Source organism: Cherax quadricarinatus, chromosome 16 (genome assembly GCF_038502225.1).
Source record: "Cherax quadricarinatus isolate ZL_2023a chromosome 16, ASM3850222v1, whole genome shotgun sequence".
Classification (NCBI taxonomy): domain Eukaryota; kingdom Metazoa; phylum Arthropoda; class Malacostraca; order Decapoda; family Parastacidae; genus Cherax; species Cherax quadricarinatus.
In genome coordinates, this window is record NC_091307.1 from 8,623,638 (window position 1) to 8,645,693 (window position 22,056).

At 39.0% G+C, this 22,056-nt stretch overlaps 1 protein-coding gene across 1 annotated transcript in view; it reads left to right on the top strand.

The window, feature by feature from the left end:
• Nucleotides 1-5,803: 5,803 nt before the first annotated feature.
• The window catches only part of LOC138852758 (uncharacterized), a 95,492-nt gene continuing 79,239 nt past the window's right edge, over nucleotides 5,804-22,056 (top strand). Inside the window, exon 1 of the mRNA XM_070085381.1 lies at nucleotides 5,804-6,000. Within this exon, the coding sequence (XP_069941482.1) occupies nucleotides 5,974-6,000 (27 nt within the window). The 5' untranslated portion in view covers nucleotides 5,804-5,973. The remainder of the gene's footprint in view (nucleotides 6,001-22,056) is intronic.

Consider the following 22,056-nt stretch of genomic DNA (forward strand, 5'->3'; position numbering starts at 1 on the left):
CATCTCTTTCTTATCATTTGCACAACATCCACGCACATTCAGACTTCCCACTTTGACAATTTTCTTCTTATTGTTTTTAGTAATCTTTACAGGAAAATGGGTTACTAGCCCATTGTTCCCAGCATTTTAGTTGACTTTTACAACACGCATGGCTTACGGAGGAAAGATTCTTATTCCACTTCCCCATGGATATAAAAGGAAAAGTAATAAGACCAAGAACTTTTAAGATAAAATCAAAGAAAACTCAGATGAGTGTGTGTAAATAAATGTGTACATGTATGTTTAGTGTGACCTAAGTGTAAGTAGAAGTAGCAAGACATACCTGTAATCTTGCATATTTATGAGACAGAAAAAAGACATCAGCAATCCTACCATCATGTAAAACAATCACAGGCTTTCTTTTTACACTTGGCAGGATGGTAGTACCTCCCTGGGTGGTTTCTGTCTACCAACCTACTACCTTGGAAATAAATAAATAAATAAATAAATAAATATAAATAAATAAATATAAATATAAATAAATATAAATAAATAAATATAAATAAATAAATATAAATAAATAAATATAAATAAATAAATATAAATAAATAAATATAAATAAATAAATATAAATAAATATATATAAATAAATATAAAAAAAAATATATAAATAAATATATATAAATAAATATATATAAATAAATATATATATATATATATATATATATATATATATATATATATATATATATATATATATATATATATATATATATACATATATATATATATATAATTTTTTTTTTTTTCAACAAATCGGCCGTCTCCCACCGAGGCAGGGTGACCCAAAAAAGAAAGAAAATCCCCAAAAAGAAAATACTTTCATCATCATTCAACACTTTCACCACACTCGCACATTATCACTGTTTTTGCAGAGGTGCTCAGAATACAACAGTCTAGAAGCATACACATATAAAGATACACAACATATCCCTCCAAACTGCCAATGTCCCAAACCCCTCCTTTAAAGTGCAGGCATTGTACTTCCCATTTCCAGGACTCAAGTCCGACTATATGATATATAGATATATATAGTAGGTTGGTAAACAGCAACCGCCCAGGGAGGTACTACCGTCCTGCCAAGTGAGTGTACAACGAAAGCCTGTAATTGTTTTACATGATGGTAGGATTGCTGGTGTCTTTTGTCTGTCTCATAAACATGCAAGATTTCAGGTATGTCTTGCTACTTCTACTTACACTTAGGTCACACTACACATACATATACAAGCATATATATACACACCCCTCTGGGTTTTCTTCTATTTTCTTTCTAGTTCTTGTTCTTGTTGTTTATTTCGTCTCGTCTCCATGGGGAAGTGGAACAGAATTCTTCCTCCCTAAGCCATGCGTGTTGTAAGGGGCGACTAAAATGCCGGGAGCAAGGGGCTAGTAACCTCTTCTCCTGTATATATTACTAAATGTAAAAGGAGAAACTTTTGTTTTTCCTTTTGGGCCACCCTGCCTCGGTGGGATACTGCCGGTGTGTTGAAAGAAGAAAGATATATATATAATTTTTTTTTTTTTTTTTTTTCAACAAGTCGGTCGTCTCCCACCGAGGCAGGGTGACCCAAAAAAAGAAAGAAAATCCCCAAAAAGAAAATACTTTCATCATCATTCAACACTTTCACCACACTCACACATTATCACTGCTTTTGCAGAGGTGCTCAGAATATAACAGTTTAGAAGTATATACGTATAGAGATACACAACATATCCCTCCAAACTGCCAATATCCCAAACCCCTCCTTTAAAGTGCAGGCATTGTACTTCCCATTTCCATATATATATATATATATATATATACAGTGGACCCCCGGTTAACGAACTTTTTTCATTCCAGTAGTATGTTCAGGTGCCAGTACTGACCGAATTTTTTCCCATAAGGAATATTGTGAAGTAGATTAGTCCATTTCAGACCCCCAAACATACACGTACAAACGCACTTACATAAATACACTTACATAATTGGTCGCATTTGGAGGTGATCGTTATGCGGGGGTTCACTGTATATATATATATATATATATAGAGAGAGAGAGAGAGAGAGAGAACACGCTCATGCATGCCTGCTGGAAGTCCAAGCCCCTCGCCCACAAAACCTCCCTTACCCCTTCTTTCAAACCTTTTTGAGGATGGATGACCCTTACATTAACATATTAACATATTTTTTTTTTTTGTTTTCTTTTTTTTTTCAACAAGTCAGCTGTCTCCCACCGAGGCAGGGTGACCCAAAAAGAAAGAAAATCCCTACAAAGAAATTACTTTCATCATCATTGAACACTTTCACCTCACTCACACATAATCACTGTTTTTGCAGAGGTGCTCAGGACAAAACAGTTTAGAAGCATATACCTATAAAGATACACAACATATCCCTCCAAACTGCTAATATATTAACGTATAATAACACATGTTGATTTATTCTATTGTTGGGCGTCTTTATCATGTTTATATATTACGTAGCATATTTATTATATAATTTTCAAAAATATCATAAATGGTTTAGCGAAAATGTCTTTATTAACCCTTTGACTGTTTTGGTCGTGTATATATGTCTTACGAGCCACCATTTTTGACATACATATCTACTCATAAATTCTAGTGGCTTCAGATCAAGCAGGAGAAAGCTGGTAGGCCCACATGTGAGAGAACAAGTCTGTGTGGTCAGTGTATGCCATATAAAAAAAATCCTGCAGCACACAGTGCATAATGAGAAAAAAAAAATCTGACCGGGTTTTTTTTTAATTAATTAAAATGCCGACTTTGTGCTCTATTTTCGTATAGTATTTATGGGTGTATTCTCGTTTTCTTGGTCTCATTTGATAGAATCGACAACATATTATAGAAATAGAGGTGATTTTGATTGGTTTTACTATGAAAAGAACCTTGAAAATGGAGCACAAAGCAGGGGAAATGTTTGATTTTTGTCGATATTCAAAAGTAAACAAATGTCATTTTCCAATAAATGTCCAAGTAGCCATTCTAATATGCAGTCATGAATGGGTTGACATTATTATACAATTATTACAATGTTACAGTAGTCTGCATAACAGTAAATCTTCTATTTTTTGTTTGAATAAAAATTCAAAATTTAAAGCCAGAGTAATGTCAGAGGGGCCTGGAGAGATGACTGATGAACAAAGAAAATGTTTCTTTAGAGCGAGGAATATCTGCATTATTCATTCTGGACCGTATTTTGATATTGTCATATTTTTTAATTTTTGTGAAATTGACCAAATTGCAAATTTCTGACCATGTTATTGGGTAGTTGAAATCGGTAAATGGGCAGCTTCTTGTACTCAATCGATAGAAAAAATGGAGTTCTAAAGAAATAGCTATGGGTTGGGTCGACTGGAACAATGGAATTAGCTGAAAATAGGGGTTAAAGTGGGCGAAATCGCCAATTCGTAAATATCACCACTTCGCTTACTTCGTGAGAGCGTGACTCCATCAGTTTTCCATCAGATTTTGTTCTTTTGGTGCCATTACAATCTGGAAAAGATTCTCTATCATTTAATAAGAAAAAAAATTTATTTTAATTTTTTTTTTTTTTGCGACACCAGGAGACACCTCAAGATTTGGGGTTGCGACAGTCAAGGCGTTAATGTAATACAGCCTTGTCTCACTTAACGACAGAGTTCTGTTCCTAAGACCACGTTGATAAATGAATTCGTCGCTAAGTGAGGACCATATGATAATGGTATGTGTCAGCCATCCTTAATAATGTTTTAATGTCACCTTTGCACCATGTATAACATTTTTGGTATATATTTAAATGTTTAAACACTAGTTTACTCTGTATTGTAATAAACAGAATAGAGGAAATCAGCTCTAATATACATTATTTAGATATGAATACTGGTCAGAGAACCTGTCGTAAGTCTGAGTTGTCATTAAAAGAGTGCGTCATTAAGTGCGAAGAGGCTGTATACATTATTTAATGCACCTCAGAGTTTTTATTATTGCATATTATTATCATTATTAACCCTTTGACTGTTTTCGACGTATAAATATGTCTTACGAGCCAATGTTTCTGAGGTATTTACTCGATAATTCTAGCGGCTTCAAATCAAGTGGGAGAAAGCTGGTAGGCCCACATGTGAGAGAATGGGTCTGTGTGGTCAGTGTGCACCACATAAAAAAAATCCTGCAGCACACATTGCGTAATGAGAAAAAAAAAACTGATCGTTTTTTTTGGAATAAAACGCCGACTTTGAGGTGTATTTTCGTATAGTATTTATCGTTGTATTCGCGTTTTCATGGTCTTAGGTGATAAAATGGAAAACATATTACAGAAATAGAGATGATTTTCATTACTTTTACGATGAAAACGACCTTGAAACTGAGCTCAAAATAGCGGAAATGTTCGATTTTTACCATTGTTCAAGAGTAAATAAATCACACTACACGTCAACTGGGGAGTCTAATATTCTTTCACTAGTGCACTGTTATTATTTATACCATTTTTACAATAATGCAGTCGTCTGCATAACAGTAAATTTTGTATTTTTTTGTATGAATAAAAAATCAAAATAGAAAGCAATAATAATATAAGAGGGGCCTAGAGATGTGACTAATGAACAGAGCATATGTTATTTTAGTGCCACGAATGTCTACCTTGTTTATTCTGGACCCTATTTTGAAATTGGCATCTTTTTTATTTTGCGTGAAATTGGCCAAATTGCCAATTTCTGACCACCATATTGGGTAGTCCAAATTAGTAAATGGGAGGTTTCTTGTACTCAGCTGATAGATAAAATGGAGTTCTAAAGAAATAGCTATGAGTTTGGTCAACTGGAACAATGGAATTGGCTGAAAATTGGGCTCAAAGTCGGCGAAATCGCCGATACGCATATGTCGCCAAGACCGCTAACTTCGCGGGAGCATAATTCCATGAGTTTTCAACCAAATTTCGAACTTTTGGTGTCATTACCATCGGGAAAAGATTCTCTATCATTTCATAAGAAAAAATAATTTTTTTTTTTTTTCAAAAATTGAGCGACATAGAATGACAGTTTCAGAGAGGGGCCTGAAACAGTCAAAGGGTTAATGTGGCATCTTCGAGACTAATAAGAGACACACTTAGTGATTTTAATTTGTACCTGCATGCCAGCACAGTATATAAGTTTACTTAGGTACAGGTACACATAAGTATAATTATCAGAGTATATATAACCAGCGTCGGTTGAATACGGCCGGTACGTTGAAAGAAGAAAGATGTTTAAAATATGAAATAACTTTAAAACACTTGGAATTTTGGAAGATTTCCAGACATAATGGTGAAATGTGCTCACAGAGAATGTAAGCAAACCGGGTGGCACGCAGTGACCATATTAAAAAGTCAAGTGGGGGGAGACATATAGCGAGTTTTCGTCATATTTTGAAATGCCCCTATTAGTGGAGTGCTTTAAAGCGGGGCCCTACTGTATCGTGCAAATTTCCCTTTGAGTGTTCACTTCATACTAATTTCCAGTTATGCAGTATCACACCTGAGTAATGATGTGTGTGTGATATACAGTACATGAAGTGTTAGGAAATGGTAGGGTTTGCAAAATATATATAAAAAAAAACTCCTTCAGAATTAGGTGTTCATGGCATGATTGAGCTGAGTACATTTATGGACCTGGAATGTAGCTACTGCACAAAGCAATGGAAACCTGTACTATAGTAACATTTCATTTCATGAAGCAAGGGACACTTACACTGTAGTAACATTCTACTGTTTTAAAAAAGGGCCATCTATACTGTAATAATATCTTACATATTTGTAATTTCTTCACCTTTCAGGGACTTCCTAAGGTCTCATCAGAAACCCAGATAAGTCAGATTATTGTTACAAGACCTTCTTTATCATCAGCTGAAGATGATTGGGATGTGAATGATTCCAAACAAGAGCTTCTTACTGGAAGAACCTCCAAAGGAGTTCGAAAGACAATGACACGAGCTGCTTCGGCAGATGCGGTTGGTAGTGGGTTCTGAATAAATTATTCTTTATTTTGTTACTAATTCATTATTTCGGTTTTAAAATTGTTGAGAGGATGAGATCTTTATTCTGATTATTTCTTTTCCTTTAACACAGGCCATCTTTCGCCGAGTTAGTGTGACCCGAAAAAGAAACACTTTCACAATCATTCGCTCCATCACTGTCTTGCCAGAGGTGTGCCAGCACTACATTTCAGATGCCCTTCCAAGCAGAAAATATCCCCACTCTTCTTTCAGAGTGCAGGCACTGTACTTACCCCCTTCAGGATTCAAATCTGGCTAACCAGTTTGCCTGAATTCCTTCAGAAAATGTTACCTTGCTCTCACTCCAACAGCTCACCAAGTCTCAAAAGCCATTTGCCTCTACTCCTATCTATTACACTGGTCTGCATGATTTTTTTTATTGACCCTGTGGTATCTTTTTCAGTATATATATGGAAAATAGTGATTCATTGTGTTTTTTATTCATCTATCACATCAGGTTGTCAAGTTACATGGAAACATTACTTTTCTTTTTTCATACAAGTAAATGAGAAAGTGGTATATTACCAATTAAAGTGCTTACCTTGTATTGACTTATATGTTAAATCTAATATATTTTTCTTTATTTTCACATTACTAATACGTCTAGAGGTTGCGTAAATTCACCAGACATATTTTGCTATGTCTGCAGGCAATTCACCCCTTCAGATTCCCAGAGCACCATTACTCCTTTATTGAAGTTCTGCTGCTATGCTTATTTTGGCTGCAAGCTTAGAGACCAGGACAAACCATTTGCGCCACACAAAGCTTGCAAGAGCTGCATCAGTAAGCTCCAAATGTGGTCACTTGAAAAACTTAAATGTATGCCCTTTGGAGTACCAGTGGTATGGCAGGAGCAGATGAACCACCATGATGACTGCTACTTTTGTATGAATAAAGTAGCTGGATTCAACAAGAAGACTGAAGATCGCATAATATACCCAAATATTCCTTCAGCAATAAGGTCTGTTCCACACACTGAAGATATTCTTGTACCTGTGCCACCTGAGACATGGCAGATTTCATCAGTTTGATACCAGTGATTCTAAGGAGATGGAAGTAGACTATGAACCACCAACAAATGACATTCCCAAACCCTTCAACCACATTGAGCTCAATGACTTGGTGAAAGACCTTAACCTTCCCAAAGAAAGTGCAGAGTTACTTGGTTCTAGACTGAAGGAACATAGGCTTCTAGGTCCTACAACAACATTCGCTTGGTACTGCCATTGTGAAGCAGAATTCACTTAGTTCTTTGACAAAGAGGAATCTTTAGTTTTGTGTTCAAATATTTCAGGCCTCATTGAACACATAGGATGTCATACAAAGCAGATGAATGGAGACTCTTCATTGATTCTTCTAAAAGAAGTTTCAACACTACTTCTCTACAATGGCAATGTGCCAATTGGCCATAGTGTCTATATGTCAGAAACTTCCACAAATATGAATACAGTTATTGCTCTCCTACTAGGTCTTCAAAGGGGGTACACCAAGTTTCTCTATTTTGTGTGTCTTTGGGATAGTAGGGCAGACAGCCAGCACTATGAGCAAAAAGATTAGCCACCAAAAACCAGCTTCTTACCTGGAAATCACATGAAAACTGCCACTAGTTGACCCCAAGAAAATTCTGCTGCCACCACTTCGCATCAGATTAGGCCTTATGAAAAATTTCGTGAAGGCCTTGAACAAGAATGGAACTGCTTTCAAGTACCTGGAGTCAAAGTTTCCACATATAAGTGAAGACAAGCTAAGGGCAGGAATCTTTGTAGGGCTTCAGATTCGGGAATTAATGAAGGACGGGCATTTTGATGAAGCATTAGTGGGAGAGTTTCAATGGAGAGGAATAAATGGGATTAGGTCAGGGGTTTCAAATAGAGTTAGAGCTAAAGAAGGAGTAGCAATAATGTTGAAGGATAAGCTATGGCAGGAAAAGAGGGACTACAAATGTATTAATTTAAGGATTATGTGGAGTAAAATAAAGATTGGATGTGAAAAGTGGGTTATAGTAAGCGTGTATGCACCTGGAGAAGAGAGAAGTGTAGAGGAGAGAGCTTTTGGAAAATGTTGAGTGAATGCATGAGGAGTTTTGAATCAAGTGTGAGAGTAATGGTGGTTGGGGATTTCAATGCTAAAGTGGGTAAAAATGTTATGGAGGGAGTACAGTGGACCCCCGCATAACAATCAGCTCCCAACTCGACCAATTATGTAAGTGTATTTTTGTAAGTGCTTTTGTAGGTGTATTTTTGGGGGTCTGAAATGAACTAATCTAATTCACAATATCTCTTATGGGAACAAATTCGGTCTATAACGGCACCCAAACAGACTTCTGGATTGAAATAATATCTTTATGCGGGGTCCACTGTAATAGGTAAATTTGGGGTGCCAGGGGTAAATGTAAATGGGGAGCCTTTAATTGAGCTATGTGTAGAAAGAGATTTGGTAATAAGTAATACATATTTTATGAAAAAGAGGATAAATAAATATACAAGGTATGATGTAGCACGTAATGAAAGTAGTTTATTAGATTATGTATTGGTGGATAAAAGGTTGATGGGTAGGCTCCAGGATGTACATGTTTATAGAGGGGCAACTGATATATTGGATCATTATTTAGTTGTAGCTACAGTTAGAGTAAGAGGTACATGGGAAAAGAGGAAGGTGGCAACAACAAGTAAGAGGGAGGTGAAAGTGTATAAACTAAGGGAGGAGGAAGTTTGGGTGAGATATAAGCGACTATTGGCAGAAAGGTGGGCTAGTGCAAAGATGAGTAGTGGGGGGGGGGGGGGGTTGAAGAAGGTTGGAATAGTTTTAAAAATGCAGTATTAGAATGTGGGGCAGAAGTTTGTGGTTATAGGAGCGTGGGGGCAGGAGGAAAGAGGAGTGATTGGTGGAATGATGAAGTAAAGGGTGTGATAGAAGAGTAAAAGGTTGCTTATGAGAGGTTTTTACAAAGCAGAAGTGTTATAAGAAGAGCAGAGTATATGGAGAGTAAAAGAAAGGTGAAGAGAGTGGTGAGAGAGTGAAAAAGGAGAGCAGATGATAGAGTGGGAGAGGCACTGTCAAGAAATTTTAATGAAAATAAGAAAAATTTTTGGAGAGGTAAACAAGTTAAGAAAGCCTAGGGAAAGTATGGATTTGTCAGTTAAAAACAGAGTAGGTGAGTTGGTAGATGAGGGGAGGGAGGTATTAGGTAAATGACGAGAATATTTTGAGGAACTTATAAATGTTGAGGAGGAAAGGCAGGCAGTAATTTCATGCACTGGCCAGGGAGGTATACCATCTTTTAGGAGTGAAGAAGAGCAGAATGTAAGTGTGGGGGAGGTACGTGAGGCATTACGTAGAATGAAAGAGGGTAAAGCAGCTGGAACTGATCAGATCATCACAGAAATGTTAAAAGCAGGGGGGGACGTAGTGTTGGAGTGGTTGGTACTTTTGTTTAATAAATGTATGAAAGAGGGGAAGGTACCTAGGGATTGGCGGAGAGCATGTATAGTCCCTTTATATAAAGGGAAAAGGGACAAAAGAGATTGTAAAAATTATAGAGGAATAAGTTTACTGAGTATTCCAGGAAAAATATAGGGTTGTAATTGAAAGAATTAGAGGTAAGACAGAATGTAGGATTGTGGATGAGCAGGGAGGTTTCAGAGTGTGTAGAGGATGTGTAGATCAAGTGTTTACATTGAAAGATATATGTGCACAGTATTTAGATAAAGGTAGGGAAGTTTTTATTACATTTGTGGATTTAGAAAAGGCATATGATAGAGTGGATGGAGGAGCAATGTGGCAGATGTTGCAAGTGTATGGAATAGGTGGTAAGTTACTAAATGCTGTAAAGAGTTTTTATGAGGATAGTGAGGCTCAGGTTAGGGTGTGTAGAAGAGAGAGAGAATACTTCCCGGTAAAAGTAGGTCTTAGACAGGGATGTGTAATGTCACCATGGTTCTTTAATATATTTATAGATGGGGTTGTAAAAGAAGTAAATGCTAGGGTGTTTGGGAGAGGGGTGGGATTAAATTATGGGGAATCAAATTCAAAATGGGAATTGACACAGTTACTTTTTGCTGATGATACTGTGCTTATGGGAGATTCTAAAGAAAAATTGCAAAGGTTAGTGGATGAGTTTGGGAATGTGTGCAAAGGTAGAAAGTTGAAAGTGAACATAGAAAAGAGTAAGGTGATGAGGGTATCAAATGATTTAGATAAAGAAAAATTGGATATCAAATTGGGGAGGAGGAGTATGGAAGAAGTGAATGTTTTCAGATACTTGGGAGTTGACGTGTCGGCGGATGGATTTATGAAGGATGAGGTTAATCATAGAATTGATGAGGGAAAAAAGGTAAGTGGTGCGTTGAGGTATATGTGGAGTCAAAAAACGTTATCTATGGAGGCAAAGAAGGGAATGTATGAAAGTATAGTAGTACCAACACTCTTATATGGATGTAAAGCTTGGGTGGTAAATGCAGCAGCAAGGAGACGGTTGGAGGCAGTGGAGATGTCCTGTCTAAGGGCAATGTGGTGTAAATATTATGCAGAAAATTCGGAGTGTGGAAATTAGGAAAAGGTGTGGAGTTAATAAAAGCATTAGTCAGAGGGCAGAAGAGGGGTTGTTGAGGTGGTTTGGTCATTTAGAGAGAATGGATCAAAGTAGAATGACATGGAAAGCATGTAAATCTATAGGGGAAGGAAGGAGGGGTAGGGGTCGTCCTCGAAAGGGTTGGAGAGAGGGGGTAAAGGAGGTTTTGTGGGCGAGGGGCTTTGACTTCCAGCAAGCGTGCCTGAGCGTGTTAGATAGGAGTGAATGGAGACGAATGGCACTTGGGACCTGACGATCTGTTGGAGTATGAGCAGGGTAATATTTAGTGAAGGGATTCAGGGAAACCGGTTATTTTCATATAGTCGGACTTGAGTCCTAGAAGTGGGAAGTACAATGCCTGCACTTTAACCCTTTGACTGTCGAAGGGCTCAATCCTGAAGTTGCTCCTGGTGTCGCAAAATATTCGAAAAAAAAAAATTATTTTTCTTATGAAAATGTTAAGATTATTTTTCTGAGTGTTTTAGTCCCAAAAAAATTTTTTTGCCATCAGTACTTACCGAGATATAGAGGCGTTAAGTTTGCAGAAAATGAGCCGCATATGGCAACAGAGGCGACTGCCGCTCACCTGGTAAACTTTCGTTTACTTGTATTTGAAGGTTTGTTGTTTTTTTTCACTATTTTATTTTTTCTTACAACTTATGTGGCCTGTGAGACCAAAGTAAGGTGCAATGTACATATATACACTCGTTGTATACAACACAATCAGCACACAAACATAATTATCAATATATTGTTTACAAAACTTGTTTACCAAAACAAACAATACAAAAAATTGTTTATTACTATTGTTCTATAATATATATACCAATATACAGTCACTGAACATATTCCTAGAAGTTCTGCAGCTTGTGGAACTCTGTGAACCATGTGTCATACACAGTGGTGTTTTACACTCTTACACATAAAACATGGTGTCATACACAGTGGTGTTTTACACTCACACACATAAAACATGGTGTCATACACAGTGGTGTTTTACACTCTTACACATAAAACATGGTGTCATACACAGTGGTGTTTTACACTCCCCACACATAAAACATGGTGTCATACACAGTGGTGTTTTACACTCACACATAAAACATGGTGTCATACACAGTGGTGTTTTACACTCTCACACATAAAACATGGTGTCATACACAGTGGTGTTTTACACTCTCACACATAAAACATGGTGTCATACACAGTGGTGTTTTACACTCTCACACATAAAACATGGTGTCATACACAGTGGTGTTTTACACTCTCACACATAAAACATGGTGTCATACACAGTGGTGTTTTACACTCTCACACATAAAATCAGTGTGTGTGCATTTTTGTTGAATTTTTTTTTTTTATGTGCAAAGACAAAATACCTCGTCTGAGCCGTTTTCTTCAAAGTATTAGCAGGCAGTTGTGTTATGTAGTTATCCTAGGTAAATGGTCGTGTGTCATCATTCCTTCCTTCCTAATTTCCTTCATTCCTTTCCTACCTGGAGGCTACCTGGAGGGCATTCCACCTCTCTTCCTACATTCCTTCATCTGTCCTTCATTACTTTTTTCCTTCCTTTCATCTAGTCCTTCCTTCATTCCTGCCTTCCCTTCTTGCTTCTGGTTTCTATAATATATATACACATATATAGTCACTAGATACTTTCATAAAACTGCTATTATCACCCTTCAGCAAGCTTGTCTTGTGTGCGAGTGTGTGGCTTATAATTGTTTTGAGTCAGGAGTCGGCAGTTGTCAAAATGACATATTGTCTCATTACTCACTCCCCCTACTGCCTGTCAAAACAATGGGGTCGGATGCTGCTTCCCCCTCCATTCTATCTAATTATCTTTCTCCCTCATTCTATCTCTTTCAATCTGTCTCTCTTTCTCTCTCTCTGTCTATCTCTGTTTGGCAGGCAGACAAATGGACAGACAGACAAATGTGTCTTCTTCTTCTCCTTCTTCTTCTTCTTCTTCTTCTCCTTCTTCTTCTCCTTCTTCTTCTCCTTCTTCTTCTCCTTCTTCTTCTCCTTCTTCTTCTCCTTCTTCTTCTCCTTCTTCTTCTCCTTCTTCTTCTCCTTCTTCTTCTCCTTCTTCTTCTCCTTCTTCTCCTTCTTCTTCTCCTTCTTCTTCTCCTTCTCCTCCTCCTCCTCCTCCTCCTTCTCCTTCTACTTCTCCTCCTCCTCCTCCTCCTCCTCCTCCTCCTCCTCCTCCTCCTCCCCCCCTCCCTCCACCCTCGTTTACGCTCATCAAAGGTCAGCTCTTATCAGATGTTATCTCCCCTTATCTTGTCACTGTCATGGGGTGAACTGTTTTCATGCCTCAAGGGAACATATTATTACATATTGTTATTATTAGGTATTATTATTATTCTTATTCTTCTTCTTCTTCTTCTTCTTCTTCTTCTTCTTCTTCTTCTTCCACCTTCCTCCTCCTCCCTCCCTCCTTCCTCCTCCTTCCTCCCTCCCTCCTTCCTCCTCCTCCCTCCCACCTCCTCCCTCCTTCTTCCTCCTCCCTCCTTCTTCCTCCTCCCTCCTTCCTCCTTCCTCCTCCTCCCTCCTTCCTCCCTCCTTCCTTCCTCTTCCTCCTTCCTTCCTCCTCCTCTTCTTCCTCCTCCTCTTCTTCCTCCTCCTCTTCCTCCTCTTCCTCCTCCTCCTCCTCCTCCACCTCCTCTATTGCTTTTGGTCTCAAACTCCTCTAAATCATGAAATTGATCTTCATTGACACTTCCATCTGTGTTAGAGCATCACTTGGGAAGAGAAGAGTCCCAGATTTGCAGGGAAGTCACATATTTCTTACCGCTAGACATGCTGAAAAAGGATGACTGAAATGGTATTCCCACAATGCACCACTGGCTCCCCGATTTTTTTTATATGGTGCACACTGACCATGGAGACCCATTCTCTCACATGTGGGCCTACCAGCTTTCTCCTGCTTGATTTGAAGCCGCTAGAATTTATGCGTAGATACGTCAAACAAGGTATCTCCTATGACGTACATATACGACCGAGACAGTCAAAGGGTTAAAGGAGGGGTTTGGGATATTGGCAGTTTGGAGGGATATGTTGTGTATGTTTATATGTATATGCTTCTAAACATTTGTATTCTGAGCACCTCTGCAAAAGCAGTGATAATGTGTGAGTATGGTGAAACTGTTGAATGATGATGAAAGTATTTTCTTTTTTGGGTCACTCTGCCTCGGTGGGAGAAGCCGACTTGTTGAAAAAAAAACAAAAAATTAGCAGGTATCGAGTTGAATGCCTGGTTTTCATTAAAGCAGATTGTCCACAACTTTCTGGGAAACAGACGCTCCCTTGAATGTAAAAAAATGAACCAAGTCCTGATTTCAAGTTTGCAACAACGTGGGTCTAGAATGAGTGTGAAAATGCACATTTTGCACTCGCATCTTTACTATTTTCCCAACAATTGTGGGGACTACAGTGAGGAACAAGGAGAGTGGTTCCATCAGGATATTTGCACCATAGAAACTAGATACCAGGGCAAATGGAATGTCAGCATGTTTGCGGATTACTGCTGATTATTGAAACATAATGATCTCGATGCATAGCACAAGCAAAAATCAAAGCGGTCCTCCTTCCTTTGATTCAATATATAGCCTAACCATTAGGAGCAAATTTTTTTAATAAAATCATTTGATTTGGAATTCATACGTTCTTAAAGCTAACAGAATGTGCCTTTCCATGATTACTTGCCTATTTTAATAAATTAACAATTTATTAAAATTTCACATTGTTTTCTAAGGGTAATGTTGGAAAATGTTGAGTGAATGCATGGGGAGTTTTGAACCAAGTGTGAGAGTGATGTTGGTTGAGGATTTCAATGCTAAAGTGGGCAAAAATGTTGTGGAGGGAGTAGTAGGTAAATTTGGTGTGCCAGGGGTAAATGAAAATGGGGAGCCTTTAATTAAGCTATGTGTAGAAAGAGGTTTGGTAATAAGTAACGCATATTTTATGAAGAAGAGGATAAATAAATATACAAGATATGATATAGCACGTGATGAAAGTAGTTTGTTAGATTATGTATTGGTGGATAAAAGGTTGATGAGTAGGCTCCAGGATGTACACGTTTATAGAGGGGTAACTGATGTATTGGATCATTATTTAGTTGTAGCTACAGTTTGAGTAAGAGGTAGATGGGATAAGAGGAAAAGGGCAACAACAAGTAAGAGGGAGGTGAATGTGTATAAACTAAGGGAGGAGGAAGTTCGGGTGAAATATAAGCAATTATTGGCAGAAAGGTGGGCTGGTGCAAGTATGAGTAGTAGGGGGTAGGGGGTTAAAGAGGGTTGGGATAGCTATAAAAATGCAGTATCAGAATATGGGGCAGAAGTTTGTGGTTATAGGAGGGTGGGTGCAGGAAGAAAGAGGAGTAATTGGTGGAATGTTGAAGTAAAGGGTGTGATAAATGAGAAAAGGGTAGCTTATGAGAGGTATTTACAAAGCAGAAGTGTTATAAGAAGAGTAGAGTGTATGAAGAGTAAAAGAATGGTGAAGAGAGTGGTGAGAGAGTGCAAAAGGAGAGCAGATGATAGAGTGGGAGAGGCACTGTCAAGAAATTTTAATGAAAATATGAAAAAAATTTCGAGCGAGTTAAACAAGTTAAGTTAAGAAAACCTAGGGAACGAATGGATTTGTCAGTTAAAAACAGAGTATGTGAGTTAGTAGATGGGGAGATGGAGGTATTGGGTAGATGGCAAGAATATTTTGAGGAACTTTTAAATGTCGACGAAGAAAGGGAGGCGGTAATTTCATGCACTGGCCAGGGAGGTATACCATCTTTTAGGAGTGAAGAAGAGCAGGATGTGAGTGTGGGGGAGGTGCGTGAGGCAAGGGGTAAAGGGGGTAAAGCAGCTGGAACTGATGGTCATGACAGAAATGTTAAAAGCAGGGGGGGGACATAGTGTTGGAGTGGTTGGTTTTTTTGTTTAATAAATGCATGAAAGAAGGGAAGGTACCTAGGGATTGGCGGAGAGCGTGTATAGTCCTGTTATATAAAGGGAAGGGGACAAAAGAGATTGTAAAAATTATAGAGGAATAAGTTTGCTGAGTTTTATAGAGGGGCCACAGATATATCAGATCACTTTCTAGTTGTAGCTACACTGAGAGTAAAAGGTAGATGGGATACAAGGAGAATAGAAGCATCAGGGAAGAGAGAGGTGAAGGTTTATAAACTAAAAGAGGAGGCAGTTAGGGTAAGATATAAACAGCTATTGGAGGATAGATGGGCTAATGAGAGCATAGGCAATGGGGTCGAAGAGGTATGGGGTAGGTTTAAAAATTTAGTGTTAATGTGTTCAGCAGAAGTTTGTGGTTACAGGAAAGTGGGTGCAGGAGGGAAGAGGAGCGATTGGTGGAATGATGATGTAAAGAGAGTAGTAAGGGAGAAAAAGTTAGCATATGAGAAGTTTTTACAAAGTGATGCAAGGAGGGAAGAGTATATGGAGAAAAAGAGAAAGGTTAAGAGAGTGGTGAAGCAATGTAAAAGAGAGCAAATGAGAGAGTGGGTGAGATGTTATCAACAAATTTTGTTGAAAATAAGAAAAAGTTTTGGAGTGAGATTAACACGTTAAGAAAGCCTAGAGAACAAATGGATTTGTCAGTTAAAAATAGGAGAGGAGAGTTATTAAATGGAGAGTTAGAGGTATTGGGAAGATGGAGGGAATATTTTGAGGAATTGTTAAATGTTGATGAAGATAAGGAAGCTGTGATTTCGTGTATAGGGCAAGGAGGAATAACATCTTGTAGGAGTGAGGAAGAGCCAGTTGTGAGTGTGGGGGGAAGTTCGTGAGGCAGTAGGTAAAATGAAAGGGGGTAAGGCAGCCGGGATTGATGGGATAAAGATAGAAATGTTAAAAGCAGGTGGGGATATAGTTTTGGAGTGGTTGGTGCAATTATTTAATGTATGGAAGAGGGTAAGGTACCTAGGGATTGGCAGAGAGCATGCATAGTTCCTTTGTATAAAGGCAAAGGGGATAAAAGAGAGTGCAAAAATTATAGGGGGATAAGTCTGTTGAGTATACCTGGTAAAGTGTATGGTAGAGTTATAATTGAAAGAATTAAGAGTAAGACGGAGAATAGGATAGCAGATGAACAAGGAGGCTTTAGGAAAGGTAGGGGGTGTGTGGACCAGGTGTTTACAGTGAAACATATAAGTGAACAGTATTTAGATAAGGCTAAAGAGGTCTTTGTGGCATTTATGGATTTGGAAAAGGCGTATGACAGGGTGGATAGGGGGGCAATGTGGCAGATGTTGCAAGTGTATGGTGTAGGAGGTAGGTTACTGAAAGCAGTGAAGAGTTTTTACGAGGATAGTGAGGCTCAAGTTAGAGTATGTAGGAAAGAGGGAAATTTTTTCCCAGTAAAAGTAGGCCTTAGACAAGGATGTGTGATGTCACCGTGGTTGTTTAATATATTTATAGATGGGGTTGTAAGAGAAGTAAATGCGAGGGTCTTGGCAAGAGGCGTGGAGTTAAAAGATAAAGAATCACACACAAAGTGGGAGTTGTCACAGCTGCTCTTTGCTGATGACACTGTGCTCTTGGGAGATTCTGAAGAGAAGTTGCAGAGATTGGTGGATGAATTTGGTAGGGTGTGCAAAAGAAGAAAATTAAAGGTGAATACAGGAAAGAGTAAGGTTATGAGGATAACAAAAAGATTAGGTGATGAAACATTGGATATCAGATTGGAGGGAGAGAGTATGGAGGAGGTGAATGTATTCAGATATTTGGGAGTGGACGTGTCAGCGGATGGGTCTATGAAAGATGAGGTGAATCATAGAATTGATGAGGGAAAAAGAGTGAGTGGTGCACTTAGGAGTCTGTGGAGACAAAGAACTTTGTCCTTGGAGGCAAAGAGGGGAATGTATGAGAGTATAGTTTTACCAACGCTCTTATATGGGTGTGAAGCGTGGGTGATGAATGTTGCAGCGAGGAGAAGGCTGGAGGCAGTGGAGATGTTATGTCTGAGGGCAATGTGTGGTGTGAATATAATGCAGAGAATTCGTAGTTTGGAAGTTAGGAGGAGGTGCGGGGTTACCAAAACTGTTGTCCAGAGGGCTGAGGAAGGGTTGTTGAGGTGGTTCGGACATGTAGAGAGAATGGAGCGAAACAGAATGACTTCAAGAGTGTATCAGTCTGTAGTGGAAGGAAGGCGGGGTAGGGGTCGGCCTAGGAAAGGTTGGAGGGAGGGGGTAAAGGAGGTTTTGTGTGCGAGGGGCTTGGACTTCCAGCAGGCATGCGTGAGCGTGTTTGATAGGAGTGAATGGAGACAAATGGTTTTTAATACTTGACGTGCTGTTGGAGTGTGAGCAAAGTAACATTTATGAAGGGATTCAGGGAAACCGGCAGGCCGGACTTGAGTCCTGGAGATGGGAAGTACAGTGCCTGCACTCTGAAGGAGGGGTGTTAATGTTGCTGTTTAAAAACTGTAGTGTAAAGCACCCTTCTGGCAAGACAGTGATGGAGTGAATGATGGTGAAAGTTTTTCTTTTTCGGGCCACCCTGCCTTGGTGGGAATCGGCCAGTGTGATAATAATAAATAAAAAGTTTTCTGAGTATACCAGGAAAAGTGTACGGTAGGGTTATTATTGAAAGAATTAGAGGTAAGATAGAATGTAGAATTGTGGATGAGCAAGGAGGTTTTTGAGCTGGTAGGGGATGTGTAGATAAGGTGCTTACATTGAAGCATATATGTGAAAAGTATTTAGATAAAGGTAGGGAAGTTTTTATTGCATTTATAGATTTAGAAAAGGCAAATGATAGAGTGGATAGGAGAGCAATGTGGCAGATGTTGCAAGTACAGTGGACCCCCGTTTAACGATATTTTTTCATTCCAGAAGTATGTTCAGGTGCCAGTACTGACCGAATTTGTTCTCATAAGGAATATTGTGAAGTAGATTAGTCCATTTCAGACCCCCAAACATACACGTACAAACGCACTTACATAAATACACTTACATAATTGGTCGCATTGGGAGGTGATCGTTAAGCGGGGTCCACTGTATATGGAATAGGTGGTAAGTTACTAAATGCTGTAAAGAGTTTTTATGAGGATAGTGAGGCTCAGGTTAGGGTGTGTAGAAGAGAGGGAGACTACTTCCCGGTAAAAGTAGGTCTTAGACAGGGAAGTGTAATGTCACCATGGTTGTTTAATATATTTATAGATGGGGTTGTAAAAGAAGTAAATACTAGGGTGTTCGGGAGAGGGGTGGGATTAAATTATGGGGAATTAAATACAAAATGGGAATTGACAGTTACTTTTTGCTGATGATACTGTGCTTATGGGAGATTCTAAAGAAAAATTGCGAAGGTTAGTGGACGAATTTGGGAGTGTGTGTAAAGGTAGAAAGCTGAAAGTGAACATAGAAAAGAGTAAGGTGATGAGGGTATCAAATGATTTAGATAAAGAAAAATTGGATATCAAATTGGGGAGGAGGAGCATGGAAGAAATGAATGTTATCAAATACAGTGGAAAGAAGGAGTATGGAAGAAATGAATGTTTTCAGATATTTGGGAGTTGACTTGTCAGCAGATGGGTTTATGAAGGATGAGGTTAACCATAGTTAGTTTAATATGTTTATTATGCACCCCATACCCATCCTGTGGGCGGTAGTCAAAAGATTACAGAGGTACATAATTGGTCCAGGGACTGGACTCCAAAGTTTTGATAGCTGAGCAAGTTACAGAGGTAATGAACTCACAATTTACAAAGGTAATGAACTCACATTTTACAAAGGTAATGAACTCACAATTTACAAAGGTAATGAACTCACAATTTACAAAGGTAATGAACTCCAGGTAAGTCTGGTCACAATCATGACAAGTTACAAAGGTATTTACAGATTACAGAGGTACGTAATGGGTCCAGGGACTGGGCCCCCAAAGTTTTGATAGCTGAACTAGGTACAAAGGTAATGAGCTCACAAGTTACGAAGGTAATGAATTCTGTAGAATGGTTACTTACGTTTATACATGGCTACAATCATGAACAAATTATAGAGTAATGAGCAATTCACACTTCCACACCCGGTCACAACTGTAATGAGTTATTGGTGCAAATATTGATTGTTGAGTCACACACACACACACACACACACACACACACACACACACACACACACACACACACACACACACACACACACACACACACACACACACACACACACACACACACACACACACACACACACACACACACACACACACACACACACACACACACACACACACACACACACACTGATGAAGGAAAAAAGGTGAGTGGTGCACTGAGGTATCTGTGGAGACAAAAAATGCCCCGAGTTTCGTGATTAATCTGTTCCAAGGAGCCTGCTGAAAGTTGAAATTTCCGAAACTCAAAACCATTTTCCCCTTAAGAAATAATGGAAATAAAATGAATCCGTTCCAGACACCCAAAAATATTAAAATAATTTTTTTTTTTTTTTTTTTCAAATTAAATAAAGATTTACATAATGAAAACAATCAGAAATCAAGTACGTGCATATAAAAAATAATAATAACATTCCACTTATCTTTACTGAAGACTTCTGGGAGGAGGGGATAGGAGGAAGGTGTACACTATTGTTTGGAAGGAGAATCTCCTTCCATTAGGATGTCATGTGGCAAGTCCTTTTCTGGGGTTACTTCCCTTCTTCTTTTAATGCCACTGGGAGCAACTTGAAGTCACTGGACCCCTGTCACACAAAATATCTGTCCAGAGAGGTCTGTTTCTGGCATTTCTTTATGATTTGCCTGAAGTGGGACAAGGTTTTGACACTGAACATGTTGCAGATATGGTTTGTTTCAGCTTGGTCAGAGTGATACTCTTCAACAAAACTTTACAACTCATTCCACATTGAACACATGTCCTTAATCACCGAAGAAGACACCTCCTTCACTCTTTTCCTCCTCCTCTGAAGCAAGTTCCTCAGCTGTGGTCTGATGCTGCTCCAGTTGAGGCTCTTGCAGTTCATCAGTGGTTAGCTCTTCCCTGTGGTCCTCCACCAACTCTTCCACATCCCCGTCACTCACTTCCAACCCCATGGACTTGCCCAATGCCACAACGCCTTCCACAACAGGCAGAGGGTCGGCAGGGTCAGGGTCTGCCTCAAACCCTTCAAAATCCCTCTGGATTGTGTTCTTCGCTTTCTTTACCAAAGGACTTGCACTAGCTTTCCTTGGGCCCATGGCGACTTATTTAGCAGTTGCAATCACAAAAAAACAATGGATTATTACGTATGAACCTGTGGGGTGATGGTCATGTGTTGGTAAACAATGGCACACTGAGTGCGAATAGCGTGGGAGGCTGGCTTTGTGTGCGCGGTGATGGGCGGACGGGTACCGGACGGTCACCGAATCACGAGTCTAATCACGAAACTCGAGGTCAAATTTCATGAAAGTTGATGCTGCTGAAACTCGGGGGTCCACTGTATTTGGGAGTTGACGTGTCAGCGGATGAATTTATGAAGGATGAGGTTAATCATAGAATTGATGAAGGAAAAAAGGTGAGTGGTGCATTGAGGTATATGTGGAGGCAAAAAATGTTATCTATGGAGGCAAAGAAGGGAATGTATGAAAGTATAGTAGTACCAACACACTTAGATGGGTGTGAAGCTTGGGTTGTAAATGCGAGGAGGTGGTTGGAGGCAGTGGAGATGTCCTGTCTAAGGGCAGTGTGTGGTGTAAATATTATGCAGAAAATTCGGAGTGTGGAAATTAGGACAAGGTGTGGAGTTAATAAAAGTGTTAGTCAGAGTTCTGAAGAGGATTTGTTGAGGTGGTTTGGTCATTTAGAGAGAATGGATCAAAGTAGAACGACATGTAGAGTGTATAAATTTGTAGGGGAAGGAAGGCGGGGGAGGGGTCGTCCTCGAAAAGGCTGGAGAGTGGGGGTCAAGGAAGTGTTGTTGGCAAGGGGCTTGGACTTCCAGCAAGCGTGCATGAGCATGTTAGATAGGAGTGAGTGGAGATGAATGGTATTTGGGACCTGACGAGCTGTTGGAGTGTGAGCAGGGTAATATTTAGTGAAGGGATTCAGGGAAACCGGTTATTTTATATCACCAGACTTGAGTACTGGAAATTGGGAAGTACAATGCCTGCACTTTAACCCTTTGAGGGTCGACAGGCCCTCTCCGAAACTCGTTCTCAGGGTCGGCCAAATTTAAAAAAAAAAAAAATTCTTATGAAAAAATAGAGTATTTTTTTCTAAACATTATAGGCTAAACAAAAATATTTTAACGTCAATACTTACCGAGATATGGAGGTGTGAAATTTGCCAAAATTGAACAACATATGGTAACATCGCCGACTGCCGTCACCCGGTATTTTTCTATTTACTTTTTTATGCACTATTTTCGATTATTTTTCAATTTTTCTTTTTCTGAGTAACTTTTATGGCCTCTGAGGCCAACATGATCAGTATTTTG